This window comes from Ranitomeya variabilis, chromosome 1 (assembly GCF_051348905.1).
Source record: "Ranitomeya variabilis isolate aRanVar5 chromosome 1, aRanVar5.hap1, whole genome shotgun sequence".
In the NCBI taxonomy this organism is placed as follows: Eukaryota; Metazoa; Chordata; class Amphibia; order Anura; family Dendrobatidae; genus Ranitomeya; species Ranitomeya variabilis.
In genome coordinates, this window is record NC_135232.1 from 7,920,027 (window position 1) to 7,936,436 (window position 16,410).

The window sequence follows — 16,410 nt, forward strand, 5'->3', positions numbered from 1 at the left end:
GTTGCAGTGGGCCCAGACATACATGAAGACTAATTTCCAAACAGTCTTGTTTACTGAGGAGTGTCGAGCAACCCTGGATGGTCCAGAAGGATGGAGTAGTGGATGGTTGGTGGATGGCCACCATGTCGCAACAAAGCTGTGATGTCAGCAAGGAGGTGGAGGAGTCATGTTTTGGGCCGGAATCAGGGCCGGACTGGCCATCTGGCAATTCTGGCAAATGCCACAAGGGCCTCTCTGACTGTGGGCTGCTTTGTCTTCTACTTTGTTAACAGAATCGGTGTTCTCAAGACACACATACTGTTAAGAGTTGTGATGGAGCAGAAAGTCAATGACTCAGACACTTACCCCAGCAGGCCACTGGTATAATTAGAAATATTGGTCTTGTAGTTAATCTTACTTTCCTCTATCCAGTGTAATATCAGTAATACATCCCATCTGGTTCATGGGGACGGGGACAACATGGGCCTGTGTGATTTCAGATGCCAGGGCTCCAGTCTGTACCTGGCTGGAATTATGGGGAAACAGCTGGTAGGGCCCTTTAAGGTTCCTGAAGGTGTGAAAATGACCTCTGCAAAGTATATAGAGTTTCTGACTGACAACTTTCCTCCATGGTATAAAAAGCAGAATTGTGCCTTCAGGAGCAAAATCATCTCCATGCTGACAATGCCCCATCTCATGCTGCAAAGAATCCCAAAGAGTCATTGTCTGCTATGGACATAAAAGGAGATAAACTCATGGTGTGGCCACCATCTTCCCCTGACCTCAACCCTATAGAGAACCTTTGGAGGATCATCAAGCAAAAGATCTATGAGGGTGGGAGGCCGTTCACATCAAAACAGCAGCTCTGGGAGGGAAGAAATACAAGCAGAAACTCTCCAAAAACTCACAAGTTCAATGGATGCAAGAATTGTGGAGGTGACATCAAAGAAGGGTCCTATGTTACATGTAACTTGGCCTGTTAGGAGGTTCTGGAGTTAAATAGATTTTTTGTTCAGTGAATGTGACCTCCTAATGCTGCAAATTCCACAAATGAGACTTTTCAGTTCTTTATACCAAATGTTTAGAAATTCTACTGTGCCTAATAATTTGGAACAGTGCATTGTGAGGTTTTATTCATTTTGGAGATTATACTGTTATCATTGGGAGGTTTCTTCAATAAAATTCGATGTGTAATCTAACGGGTGATGACTTTTATTACACTGACTGTCATTTGCACCGACCATTTAGGAAAATCCGAGAAAAATATCATGTGCATAATAATTTGGAACATGGTGTAGTACTTCACCATCTTGGTCAACTTCTCCCTCCTCGTCATAGTTACACCCACAGATAGCCCTTGCTAATGTGACGATCTCATGAAAATGGCCCAGTTGGTGGACATTTTCCTCACCCCCAGAATTGTGAACGTTGGTGGACGCCATTTTCAGGTCTCTCCAGAGATGCTCCATTGGGTTTAGGTCAGGGCTCTGGCTGGGCCAGTCAAGAATGGTCACAGAGTTGTTCTGAAGCCACTCCTGTGTTATTTTAGCTGTGTGCTTAGGGTCATTGTCTTGTTGGAAGGTGAACCTTCAGCGAAGTCTGAGGTCCAGAGCACTCTGGAAGAGGTTTTCATCCAAGATATCTCTGTACTTGGCTGCTTTCATGTTTCCTTCAATGACAACCAGTCGTCCTGTCCCTGCAGCTGAAAAACACCCCCATAGCATGATGCTGCCACCACCATGTTTCACTGTTGGGATTGTATTGGGCAGGTGATGAGCAGTGCCTGGTTTTCTCCACACATACCAATTAGAATTATCACCAAGAAGGTCTATCTTCATCTCAGATGAGAGAATCTTATTTCTCATAGTCTGGGAGTCCTTCATGTGTTTGTTAGCAAACTCTATGCGGGCTTTCATATGTCTAACTATCCCTGTGTGGCCCATTCGAAAAAACTTCAACCATAATCAGGTTCCTCACATCATGTTCTCATACACTTTATGCAGTTAATAGCCCTCTGTGTCTGTACTGTTACATACTTAGGCTGATAACTGGTTCATGCAGCTTTACATAAACACCCGATCCTTACACTATGGCTGGTCTGAACAATGAAAGCAATTGTTACCATCCACCTCTCGTGTCACCCTTTTTCCTCATAGTCAGTAAGCTTGCGAGCAGCAGGGCCCTCACTCCTCTTGTATCTGGTGATCGGGGCCCTCACTCCTCTTGTATCTGGTGATCGGGGCCCTCACTCCTCTTGTATCTGGTGATCGGGGCCCTCACTCCTCTTGTATCTGGTGGTCGGGGCCCTCACTCCTCCTGTATCTGGTGATCGGGGCCCTCACTCCTCCTGTATCTGGTGATCGGGGCCCTCACTCCTCCTGTATCTGGTGATCGGGGCCCTCGCTCCTCCTGTATCTGGTGATCGGGGCCCTCACTCCTCCTGTATCTGGTGATCGGGGCCCTCACTCCTCCTGTATCTGGTGATCGGGGCCCTCACTCCTCTTGTATCTGGTGATCGGGGCCCTCACTCCTCTTGTATCTGGTGATCGGGACCCTCACTCCTCTGTATCTGGTGGTCGGGGCCCTCACTCCTCTTGTATCTGGTGATCGGGGCCCTCACTCTTCCTGTATCTGGTGATCGGGGCCCTCACTCCTCCTGTATCTGGTTATCGGGGCCCTCACTCCTCTTGTATCTGGTGATCGGGACCCTCACTCCTCTTGTATATGGTGATCGGGACCCTCACTCCTCTGTATCTGGTGGTCGGGGCCCTCACTCCTCTTGTATCTGGTGATCGGGGCCCTCACTCCTCCCGTATCTGGTGATCGGGGCCCTCACTCCTCTTGTATCTGGTGATCGGGACCCTCACTCCTCTTGTATCTGGTGATCGGGGCCCTCACTCCTCCTGTATCTGGTGATTGGGGCCCTCACTCCTCCTGCATCTGGTGGTCGGGCCCTCACTCCTCTTGTATCTGGTGATCGGGGCCCTTGCTCCTCCTGTATCTGGTGGTCGGGGCTCTACTCCTCTTGTATCTGGTGATCGGGGCCCTCACTCCTCCTGTATCTGGTGGTCGGGGCCCTCACTCCTCCTGTATCTGGTGGTCGGGGCCCTCACTCCTCTTGTATCTGGTGGTCGGGGCCCTCACTCCTCCTGTATCTGGTGATCGGGGACCTCACTCCTCTTGTATCTGGTGGTTGGGGCCCTCACTCCTCTTGTATCTGGTGATCAGGGCCCTCACTCCTCCTGTATCTGGTGATCGGGGCCCTCACTCCTCCTGTATCTGGTGATCGGGGCCCTCACTCCTCCTGTATCTGGTGATCGGGGCCCTCACTCCTCCTGTATCTGGTAGTCGGGGCCCTCACTCCTCCTGTATCTGGTGATCGGGGCCCTCACTCCTCCTGTATCTGGTGATCGGGGCCCTCACTCCTCCTGTATCTGGTGATCGGGGCCCTCACTCCTCCTGTATCTGGTGATCGGGGCCCTCACTCCTCCTGTATCTGGTGATCGGGGCCCTCACTCCTCTTGTATCTGGTGATCGGGGCCCTCACTCCTCCTGTATCTGATGATCGGGGCCCTCACTCCTCTTGTATCTGGTGATCGGGACCCTCACTCCTCCTGTATCTGGTGATCGGGGCCCTCACTCCTCTTGTATCTGGTGATCGGTGCCCTCACTCCTCCTGTATCTGGTGATCGGGGCCCTCACTCCTCCTGTATCTGGTGATCGGGGCCCTCACTCCTCCTGTATCTGGTGATCGGGGCCCTCACTCCTCCTGTATCTGGTGATCGGGGCCCTCACTCCTCCTGTATCTGGTGATCGGGGCCCTCACTCCTCTGTATCTGGTGGTCGGGGCCCTCACTCCTCTTGTATATGGTGATCGGGGCCCTCACTCCTCCTGTATCTGGTGATCGGGGCCCTCACTCCTCCTTTATCTGGTGATCGGGGCCCTCACTCCTCCTGTATCTGGTGATCGGGGCCCTCACTCCTCCTGTATCTGGTGATCGGGGCCCTCACTCCTCCTGTATCTGGTGATCGGGGCCCTCACTCCTCCTGTATCTGGTGATCGGGGCCCTCACTCCTCCTGTATCTGGTGATCGGGGCCCTCACTCCTCTGTATCTGGTGGTCGGGGCCCTCACTCCTCTTGTATATGGTGATCGGGGCCCTCACTCCTCCTGTATCTGGTGATCGGGGCCCTCACTCCTCCTGTATCTGGTGATCGGGGCCCTCACTCCTCCTGTATCTGGTGATCGGGGCCCTCACTCCTCCTGTATCTGGTGATCGGGGCCCTCACTCCTCTGGTATCTGGTGATCGGGGCCCTCACTCCTCCTGTATCTGGTGATCGGGGCCCTCACTCCTCTTGGTATCTGGTGATCGGGGCCCTCACTCCTCTTGTATCTGGTGATCGGGGCCCTCACTCCTCTTGTATCTGGTGATCGGGGCCCTCACTCCTCTTGTATCTGGTGGTCGGGGCCCTCACTCCTCCTGTATCTGGTGATCAGGGCCCTCACTCCTCCTGTATCTGGTGATCGGGGCCCTCGCTCCTCCTGTATCTGGTGATCGGGGCCCTCACTCCTCCTGTAACTGGTGATCGGGGCCCTCACTCCTCCTGTATCTGGTGATCGGGGCCCTCACTCCTCTTGTATCTGGTGATCGGGGCCCTCACTCCTCTTGTATCTGGTGATCGGGACCCTCACTCCTCTGTATCTGGTGGTCGGGGCCCTCACTCCTCTTGTATCTGGTGATCGGGGCCCTCACTCTTCCTGTATCTGGTGATCGGGCCCCTCACTCCTCCTGTATCTGGTGATCGGGGCCCTCACTCCTCTTGTATCTGGTGATCGGGACCCTCACTCCTCTTGTATATGGTGATCGGGACCCTCACTCCTCTGTATCTGGTGGTCGGGGCCCTCACTCCTCTTGTATCTGGTGATCGGGGCCCTCACTCCTCCCGTATCTGGTGATCGGGGCCCTCACTCCTCTTGTATCTGGTGATCGGGACCCTCACTCCTCTTGTATCTGGTGATCGGGGCCCTCACTCCTCCTGTATCTGGTGATTGGGGCCCTCACTCCTCCTGCATCTGGTGGTCGGGCCCTCACTCCTCTTGTATCTGGTGATCGGGGCCCTTGCTCCTCCTGTATCTGGTGGTCGGGGCTCTACTCCTCTTGTATCTGGTGATCGGGGCCCTCACTCCTCCTGTATCTGGTGGTCGGGGCCCTCACTCCTCCTGTATCTGGTGGTCGGGGCCCTCACTCCTCTTGTATCTGGTGGTCGGGGCCCTCACTCCTCCTGTATCTGGTGATCGGGGACCTCACTCCTCTTGTATCTGGTGGTTGGGGCCCTCACTCCTCTTGTATCTGGTGATCAGGGCCCTCACTCCTCCTGTATCTGGTGATCGGGGCCCTCACTCCTCCTGTATCTGGTGATCGGGGCCCTCACTCCTCCTGTATCTGGTGATCGGGGCCCTCACTCCTCCTGTATCTGGTGGTCGGGGCCCTCACTCCTCCTGTATCTGGTGATCGGGGCCCTCACTCCTCCTGTATCTGGTGATCGGGGCCCTCACTCCTCCTGTATCTGGTGATCGGGGCCCTCACTCCTCTTGTATCTGGTGATCGGGGCCCTCACTCCTCCTGTATCTGATGATCGGGGCCCTCACTCCTCTTGTATCTGGTGATCGGGACCCTCACTCCTCCTGTATCTGGTGATCGGGGCCCTCACTCCTCTTGTATCTGGTGATCGGTGCCCTCTCTCCTCCTGTATCTGGTGATCGGGGCCCTCACTCCTCCTGTATCTGGTGATCGGGGCCCTCACTCCTCCTGTATCTGGTGATCGGGGCCCTCACTCCTCCTGTATCTGGTGATCGGGGCCCTCACTCCTCCTGTATCTGGTGATCGGGGCCCTCACTCCTCTGTATCTGGTGGTCGGGGCCCTCACTCCTCTTGTATATGGTGATCGGGGCCCTCACTCCTCCTGTATCTGGTGATCGGGGCCCTCACTCCTCCTGTATCTGGTGATCGGGGCCCTCACTCCTCCTGTATCTGGTGATCGGGGCCCTCACTCCTCCTGTATCTGGTGATCGGGGCCCTCACTCCTCCTGTATCTGGTGATCGGGGCCCTCACTCCTCCTGTATCTGGTGATCGGGGCCCTCACTCCTCCTGTATCTGGTGATCGGGGCCCTCACTCCTCTGTATCTGGTGGTCGGGGCCCTCACTCCTCTTGTATATGGTGATCGGGGCCCTCACTCCTCCTGTATCTGGTGATCGGGGCCCTCACTCCTCTTGTATCTGGTGATCGGGGCCCTCACTCCTCTTGTATCTGGTGATCGGGGCCCTCACTCCTCTTGTGTCTGGTGATCGGGGCCCTCACTCCTCTTGTATCTGGTGATCGGGGCCCTCACTCCTCCTGTATCTGGTGATCGGGGCCCTCACTCCTCTTGTATCTGGTGATCGGGGCCCTCACTCCTCTTGTATCTGGTGATCGGGGCCCTCACTCCTCTTGTATCTGGTGATCGGGGCCCTCACTCCTCCTGTATCTGGTGATCGGGGCCCTCACTCCTCCTGTATCTGGTGATCGGGGCCCTCACTCCTCCTGTATCTGGTGATCGGGGCCCTCACTCCTCTGGTATCTGGTGATCGGGGCCCTCACTCCTCCTGTATCTGGTGATCGGGGCCCTCACTCCTCTTGGTATCTGGTGATCGGGGCCCTCACTTCTCCTGGTATCTGTTTTGATCTGTGTTTATTGTTATGCTGTAATGTCTATTGTCTGTACAAATCCCCTCTATAATTGTAAAGCGCTGCGGAATATATTGGCGCTATATAAATAAAATTATTATTATTATTATGTCTTGCACTGAGGACAGGCTTCTGTCGGGCCACTCTGTCATAAAGGCATGACTGGTGGAGCGCTGCAGTGATAGTTGACTTAGTTAACTTTGTGGAACTTTCTCCCATCTCCCTACTGCCTCTCTGGAGCTCAGCCACAGTGATCTTGGGCTTCTTCTTTACCTCTCACCAAGGCTTTTCTCCCACGATTGCTCAGTTTGGCTGGACGGCCAGGTCTAGGAAGACTTCTGGTGGTCCTAATCTTCCTATATTTAAGGATTATGGAGGCCACTGTGCTCTTAGGAACCTTGAGTACTGCAGAAATTCTGTTGCAACCTTGGCCAGATCTGTGCCTTGCCACAATTCTGTCTCTGAGCTCCTTGGCCAGTTCCTTTGACCTCATGATTCTCATTTGCTCTGACATGCACTGTGAGCTATGAGGTCTTATATAGACAGGTGTGCGCCTTTCCAAATCAAGTCCTATCAGTTTAATTACACACAGCTGGACTCCAATGAAGGAGCAGAACATCTCAAGGAGGATCACAAGGAAATGGACAGCATGGGACCTAAATATGAGTGTCTGAGCAAAGGGGCTGAAGACTTATGACCATGGGATATTTCAGTTTTTCGTTTTTATTAAAAATTTCTACATTTCTGTTTTTTTCAGTCAAGATGAGGTGCAGAGTGTACATTAATGAGAAAATAATGAACTTTATTGAACTGCCTACAATGAAACAGAGTGAAAAATGTAAAGGGGTCTGAATACTTTCCACACCCACTGTACATCATAGTCATCAAACATCTCATAGCCATAATTCCTCTCACAAACATCATGCATTTTATCTCAGAGTAATCATCCATCATACGTTATATCTCATGGCCATCATAGGTTGCATCTTTTAGTTATTAAACATTATATATCAGCCATCATGCGTTACATCTTGGCCATCATACATCTCACATCCATCATACATCCTCTACACATAAGGAATTTTGCACAGAAAAAAAAACTAATTCAGGACACCTGCACTTTTGTATCAATCTTTACCTTTTGACCCGATGCCTAATGCTGTAGATTCTGCCCTGATTCATGTAAAGAAGCAACCGGAGATTCAAAGGTGGTTATTCACATTGTAAAGATTAGCGGCAGGGATCAGGTTCTGGGCAGGGATCAGGTTCTGGGCAGGGATCAGGTTCTGGGCAGGGATCAGAATCTGGGCAGAGATCAGAATCTGGGCAGGGATCAGGTTCTGGGCAGGGATCAGGTTCTGGGCAGGGATCAGGTTCTGGGCAGGGATCAGGTTCTGGGCAGGGATCAGGTTCTGGGCAGGGATCAGAATCTGGGCAGAGATCAGAATCTGGGCAGGGATCAGGTTCTGGGCAGGGATCAGGTTCTGGGCAGGGATCAGGTTCTGGGCAGGGATCCGGTTCTAAGCAGGGATCAGGTTCTAAGCAGGGATCAGGTTCTGGGCTGGGATCAGGCTCTGGGCAGTGAGCAGGCTCTGGGCAGTGATCAGGCTCTGGGCAGAGATCAGGCTCTGGGCAGTGATCAGGTTTTGGGCAGGGATCAGGTTCTGGGCAGGGATCAGGCTCTGGGCAGGGATCAGATTCTGGGTAGCGATTTGGTTCTGGGTAGGGATCCAGTTCTGGGCAGGGATCAGGCTCCAGGCAGGGATCAAGCTCTTGGAACATCCGCTTGGGCCATGGGATACTTGGTACTGGGTCTGCACAGTTTTTAAAGGGGTGGTCACAGTGGCAGTGACAGCAGAGTGGCTGATGGGGGTATTCATCAGTGACAGCAGAGCGGCTGATGGGGGTATTCATCAGTGACTGCAGAGTGGCTGATGGGTGTATTCATCAGCCACCACTATGAATATATATATGGGAAAAAAGTATTTAGTCAGCCACCAATTGTGCAAGTTCTCCCACTTATAAAGATGAGAGAGGCCTGTAAGTGACATCATAGGTGACCACAACTATGAGAGTCACAATAAGAAAACAAATCCAGAAAATCACCTTGTCTGATTTGGCAAGATTTATTTTGCAAATTATGGTGGAAAATAAGAATTATATACCATTTAACATACTGTATAAGTTTGTAATAGTGGCTTGTACATAGTGTGTGTTTATCTTTGTTTATTGTGTGCTGATGTGCTAAATGTGTATTGTATTCTGTAACAGTTTGTTGACTTCGAAGGTAGGTAAGGAAAGGCTGTGAGTGTGGACTGAAGGACACTGGGTAAATCTAAAAATAGCTTACAGGCCTCAGGTATAAAATACATTTCTTCTGGTAGGAGACTCTTCAGGATCTCAGCTGAGGGTACATCAGATCCGGCTGAAAGAACACAGGACTGCTCTCGGTTATCTCCCTACGCTTGTCATTACCGCCTCTCTGCGTGCATATCACAGGCTGAGTAGTGACCCTGGGAGCTCAGACATAATATCTACCATTATCTTGGCGAGTCAGCAGAAGGGTGAGGCCCTGTAATGTGCACCATCTTGGAGGTAATTGCTGGGATCGTTCTGTTTGCTATTGGGTATTGTGGTTTAATAAAGTATTGCCATCCTATTTTACTCTAACCCTGTGTTGTCTGTGTAGTGTATTGCCCACCGGGAGATAGAGCGGGCGTTCAGTGGTATGAGCCCTGGTCCATTCAGTCTTGCTAAAGGTAGCCGGGCCAGCGGACGAGAGCACCCACTGACCCCGTTTCTCCACAGTCACCTAAAAACATGCAAGATTTCTGGCTCTCACAGACCTGTAACATCTTCTTTAAGAGGCTCCTCTGTCCTCCACTCATTACCTGTAGCAATGGCACCTGTTTGAGCTTGTTATCAGTATAAAAGACACCTGTCCACAACCTCAAACAGTCACACTACAAACTCCACTATGGTGAAGATAAAAGAGCTGTCAAAGGACACCAGAAACAAAACTGTAGCCCTGCACCAGGCTGGGAAGACTGAATCTGCAATAGCCAACCAGCTTGGTGTGATGAAATCAACTGTGGAAGCAATAATAAGAAAATGGAAAAACATACAAGACCACTGATAATCTCCCTCGATCTGGGGCTCCACGCAAGATCTCACCCCATGGGGTCAAAATGATCACAAGAACGGTGAGCAAAAATCCCAGAACCACATGGGGGGACCTAGTAAATGACCTGCATAGATCTGGGACCACAGTAACAAAAGCTACCATCAGTAACACACTACGCCGCCAGGGACTCAGATCCTGCAGTGCCAGACGTGTCCCACTGCTTAAGCCAGTACATGTCCGGGCCCGTCTGAAGTTTGCTATTGAGCATTTGGATTATCCAGAAGAGTATTGGGAGAATGTCATGTGGTCTGATGAAACCAAACTGGAACTGTTTGGTAGAAACAAAACTTGTTGGGTTTGCAGGAGACAGAATGCTGAGTTGCATCCAAAGAATACCATACCTTCTGTGAAGCATGTGGGTAGCAGCATCATGCTTTGGGGCTGTTTCTCTGCAAAGGGGCCAGGACGACTGATCAGTGTACATGAAAGAATGAATAGGGCCATGTGTCATGAGATTTTGAGTGCAAACCTCCTTCCATCAGCAAGGGCATTGAAGATAAAACGTTGATGGGTCTTTCAGCATGATAATTCCAACAAAGTGCTAATCCGCACATCAGGGAAGCCCACTCAGTGCACAGAAAACTGCATGAACTGATGCTGCAAGCATATATACAGCAATAAGTGCTCCGTGAGCCGGGGTGCTACTCCAAAGAAATAGCAACTGGTGACCAGTAGAAGCGCCACTGCAGCGCGAAACGGCTGTCATCCATTCCACTCCTGCTCCAACCCTCCCGATGCCGATGTTTTAAAGTATTGGAATAAAGAAGTTTTTTTAACCGGTGAGTGCCATCCGTTCCTTTCAATTTTTGCATCCATTGTTTCAGCATGATAATGATTCCAAACACACCACCAGGGCAATGAAGGAGAGACTTTGTAAGAAGCATATGAAGGTCCTGGAGTGGCCTAGCCAGTCTCCTGATCTTAACCCCATAGAAAACCTTTGGAGGGAGTTGAAAGTCCATGTTGCCCATCGACAGGCCCAAAACATCACTGCTCTAGAGGAGATCTGCATGGAGGAATGGGCCAACATACCAACAACAGTGTGTGCCAACCTTGTGAAGACTTACAGAAAACGTTTGACCTCTGTCATTGCCAACAAAGGATATAGAACAAAATATTGAGATGAACTTTTGTTAATGACCAAATACTTATTTTCCCCCATAATTTCCAAAGTAAATCTTACCGAATCAGACAAGGTGATTCTCTGGATTTGTTTTCTCATTTTGACTCTCATAGTTGTGGTCTACCTCTGACGTCAATTACAGGCCTACAGAACTTGCACAATTGGTGGCTGATTAAATACTTTTTCCCCCACTGTATATAGGAGACCCCATGTACAAGCAGTGCTGCATTAATTAAGTGCACACGCTGTAAGGTGGCTGTCCAACACCTAGTGGTTGGGAGATACACTTGGAGTAATGCTTTAGTACATATAGGAATAAAAGGGGTTAATCGACCACGACACATGGCTGTGTGTATGGAGGGGTGCTGTGCAGATCTCCTGGATTGAGTGCCGTTGCTAAAGGACTGAGACCCTAAACTCTAAGCCAGGCGGGTTGACCAGCAATATTGCATTGACTTGTTACTTTGTGTTTGACTTTGTGCTGTTTTTACATTTTCCAGTGATGTGGACTGAAATAAAACCACCAGGATTTTAAGTAGAAGCAGTTCCTCAGATCGCTCCCAAGTGAGTAACATTGTTATTGTGCGGAGATGGCCACTTACTAAAGACTACAGGACGAATGATCATAGAGCGGAGTCCACAGCCCTAAGAGACAGAGACTAATCCAGCTCGGAGCACCGGTTACATGAATATTATTGTGGTTTAATAGATATTTGCTTGCTGTGCTTCATTAGTGATTTGGTCGCTCGTCAGTTCATCCTCAGGAATCAATGTTTCCATTCAGAGACAGCAAGCAGAGGAAGGTGTGCAGGTTGGCTGTTATGTAAACCTAACGCCAGACTCTATCAATCTCATTTGTATCTCAAGGTGTCACGCCATTGTACTCCAAGCCCTAGACCCACTGTGTGGATGGGAATTGTAGACCCAGAGGGGCCGGCACCACAGGGGTCTCACACGCCGTCCCAGGTGATGGAATATGCTTCATTCTGTGAGCTAAAGGGAAATATTTAAGGGGAGGGAGAAAGACAACGGTTGAATCAGGCCATTATTGGAGTGACTTCAAAGAGAGAGGATCCAAGCTGGGATGGATGGATGGATGGTCCATGGAAATTTGGAGACCGGTTGCCAGCTGGGCTGGACCCTCCTCATATGGTTGAGGGATCTGTCATCTGGATTTAACAAATTTTCTTAAGGATTCTTGATACATGGACGTCGGTTATGATATTTGTCTTTTGGAGGAGCCCAGACTGTCTACAGACTATACTGGCGGGAGATATGAAATCTGTGGGCCAAAGATTTGAGGACACAGTTTGGGTATCAAGGAATGGATGGGTGCAGACGCAATATGGGGAGCGAGGTGGTATCGGGAGAGATTTGAAGACATAGAAATAGAAGCATGGAAGAAGATGAGGGGGCATGTATGAGGAAATAGTATGAGGGGGATGGGTGCAGATACAGAATGGTGAGTGGGGGTGGGTGCAGACACAGCATGGAGAGAGTGTGGAGATGTGTGTGGACACAGTATAAGGAAGAAGGGAGAAATGTATGTGGACACATTGTGAGGAGAGAGGTTGAGCGAATGGGTGCAGACACAATATGGGGAGCAAGGAGTAGAGACATTAGAGATTTGAATACATTGAAAGAAGTATGGAAGAAGATGAGGGGGCATCTATGAGGAAATAGTATGAGGGGGATGGGTGCAGATACAGAATGGTGAGTGGGGATGTGTGTGGACATAGTATAAGGAAGAAGGGAGAAATGTATGTGGACACATTATGAGGTGAGAGGATGAGCGAATGGGAGCAGACACAATATGGGGAGTCGGGGGATGTGTGAGAAGGCAATATGGAGAGCAAGGGGGAAATATGTGAGGAGACAGTATGGTTAGCGGAGGTGTGTGAGAGGAGACAGTATTAGGAGGGAGGGGCAAATATGGGAGTAGACTAGTAAGGGGAAGGGCACAGCCAGGAGCGGTCATTATGACAAGGAGGAAGCATGTGATGAGGGGGCACAGTATAAAGACTGGGCATTATTAGGGGGACACAACACTAGAACACACTGGCGCTACTAAGGAAACAACCCAAGTGCTGCAGGTATTCTGCCAAAGGAACAAGTAAACCAATTTAAAATAATAAATACCGCGCCACAAGGGTCTAAAAGCTAGTTTGACCTGATCTATAAGTTAGTTACCGGTTCGCCTTTGCACAGGAAACTTTGCACAATATAGTGAATAATCTGCACTAGTGTCCAAACAAACGTCAACTGACACTGTTCATACCTTCAATTAGAATACATCGCAATTAGTATGTACACTATATATAATTGGGGTAAACAAATAATAGATCACATAACGTGATGGTCTAGCTGATGGCTTGAAATAAGTATACCCCCAGATACATGCGGTACTCCACAACGATGGACAAGGGGTCTGTTGGTAAGGGTGGTCCTCAAAGCGGTGGCGGTCAGATAGGCACACACCGGTTACCACTTGTCCAGCCAGAGGACCGGGTGCCAGTAAACAGTACAGAGCCAGGAACCGTCCCGGCCGGAGGCGATCCTGGTTGTACTGAAAAAAATGGCCGGCGCTGCCAGGCAGCGTGTGACGTCACAGGCCTACGGAGTCTCACTAGGGCAAAAAGCAAACCGACGCGTTTCGGAGTGTAACGCACTCCTTCCTCAGGGTTACCGCCCCCAGATGACTGGCTCCATATTTATGCACACACAACAGGCGCCCTGCTGCGTGCTACATGTTAACTCTGTGCATCCCAGCCCCCGTCATACTACGTTACCGTTGTGTATGCACTGGACTACTGACCACCCGCACTCAAGATGTTATAATTAGTGCATTTGCTCCCCATTACTGCCACATCCCGTAGAAGCACTACATTGATAAACCAATGTTTTTGGAAACTCTGCCGAATAATCTGCTTGTCTGCCCCTGGAGGGAACACCTTAATTAAGTAGACTTAAATAGCGATGGGACAGAAATGCCATTACATGTCCAAATCTAAAATGCGTATTCAACGTAATCAATTTTTATTATAAACTGAGTAAAACTTATAAAACAAGGCTAAAACATAAATATAAATATACGATTAAATACAGAAAACTTAGACCCATTTATGGATGCACGGCTTGGGATATGTATGAGACCCCATCAATACAAACTCCATGCTCCATAATGGGCCGGTACTATGATATTAATTAAAATGCGTACAATTCCAACTCACAATTTAGTCTCTTGGGATGTAAACTGTCTAGAGTGAAGATCCATTGGGATTCAAGACGCGACATTTTCCTAAGAAAATCCCCACCCCTTTTATCTGGACGTACAATTTGAATGCCACAGAAGGATGTGTCTTTTAGGGATTTTCCATGTTTCTCCCTAAAATGGCGGGATAGTGGATGTCCCACAAACCCCTTCTGTATATTTTTAAAATGTTCCCTAATCCGTACTCTTAGTTGACGGTTAGTGCGTCCAATGTACAACTTCTTACATGGGCATTGGATTAAATAAATGACCCCAGCAGTATGGCAGGATATACAATCCTCGATCGTAAATTGCTTGCTCGCATTTGAGTCCAGGAATGTCAATTGTCTCATTTTCTTAAAAGCGGTGTGCATACAACCATAACACCCTTTGCATGGTAAAAAACCTTTCCTGGAGTGATTAGATACTGCCAACTCCCCTGCTTTATTTGCGAGGACCATTCGCGTAGTAGGGGCTATTAGATATCCTAGAGATTGAGCTTTATGGTATATAAACCTAGGGTTACTTGGAAGGTACTCCCCTATCACTTTATCCTTCTGTAGGACCGACCAGTGTCTACTCACAATACTAGTAAATGTATTATGTCCACTATGAAACTGAGTTATAAATGGCAGCTCCAGGATCTGCTGTTGTATATTTGCCGTAACTACTTCTGGAGTGTTATTAGATTTCTGTAGCAAGACATCCCTCGGTACTAAGGCCACTTCCTCCCGTACTTGTTCCAGCCTTGGCTTAGAATATCCTTCAATCCAGCATCACAGATAAGGGAAAGAATGATGACGACCAAGTCACCTTGTTTGATTATGTAATCTATTTGCATAGATTTTCCCCCTCTGTTTTAAAAAAATCAACAAACTATCTGGCCTGAACAATGCATAATTAGCATGTCAGGAAACTAGTCATCATGGATAAGAGCACAATATGTTATATCAAATGTCAACTTACAAGTCAATATCACAGGTTTACAAAAGCAAAAGTCTGTTTTCTTGACCAACCAGAGAGAAACACTTCAATTCACAAGTCAACATATACACAACAGGCTATTCTTCCTGTTTGGCTAAAAATAGTCATCTGGTTAATTAAGATACAATGCTGTGTCTCCACATAAGGATATAGCAGACTCCGTATACCAGCAATGCAGCCTCCTATAAGTATACCCGCCCTATAGTGAGCCCGTACACAATACACATTATATAAGCATATAGCAGACCCAGTATACCAGCAGTGCAGCATTCTATAAGTATACACACCCTATAATGTGCCCATGCATAATACACATTATATAAGGATATAGCAGACCCCCTATACCAGCAGTGCAGCATTCTATCAGTATACATGCCCTATAATGTGCCCATGCATAATACACATTATATAAGGATATAGCAGACCCCCTATACCAGCAGTGCAGCATTCTATAAGTATACACGCCCTATAGTGAACCCATACACAATACACATTATATAAGGATATAGCAGACCCCTATACCAGCAGTGCAGCCTTCTATAAGTATACACACCCTATAATGTGCCCATGCATAATACACATTATATAAGGACATAGGAGACCCTGTATACCAGCAGTGCAGCCTTCTATCAGTATACATGCCCTATAATGAGCCCACTCATAATACACTATAAATCGTGATACAGGAGACCTCTTGGGGGTAGTTGTATCATCATCATCCTCTTCTACTGGGGGACATCTCTAGGGGATGTGACGTCGACCATGTGTGGTATTGAAGCCTCCTACCTGAGTGGTGAGGGTCAGGGGTCTTCTCCCTGGTGTGGACAGACACCTGGCTCTCATGCATCTTCTCGCCCTCTGTGTATCTTACTCTTGGTGGACACTTTAGTTTTGGTTCTCAGTTCCTCAGATGTTGTTTCCTGCTCCTCGCCTTATGTGGTGACTGACCATAAGATCTATATGAAGATCCACAACCTGAATCATCTCTGCCCAATGTACCCGGGGTCAGAGAAGTGGAGCATGGCCCACCGTCTTCACCCATCACAATAGAGGCACCAAAACCTTCTACACCAGTGTCATGTAGGACAGAGATGAGGAAACACCAACCAATATTTGGATACTACCCTGACCGCCAGGTTACGTGAAAGGGAATCCATAAGCAG

At 48.9% G+C, this 16,410-nt stretch overlaps 1 protein-coding gene across 1 annotated transcript in view; it reads right to left on the reverse strand.

The window, feature by feature from the left end:
• LOC143802070 (C-type lectin domain family 2 member B-like) overlaps positions 1 to 16,130 on the reverse strand; it is a 66,358-nt gene extending 50,228 nt beyond the window's left edge. The window contains exon 1 of the mRNA XM_077281300.1: positions 16,034 to 16,130. Within this exon, the coding sequence (XP_077137415.1) occupies positions 16,034 to 16,094 (61 nt within the window). The 5' untranslated portion in view covers positions 16,095 to 16,130. The remainder of the gene's footprint in view (positions 1 to 16,033) is intronic.
• Positions 16,131 to 16,410: the final 280 nt, after the last annotated feature.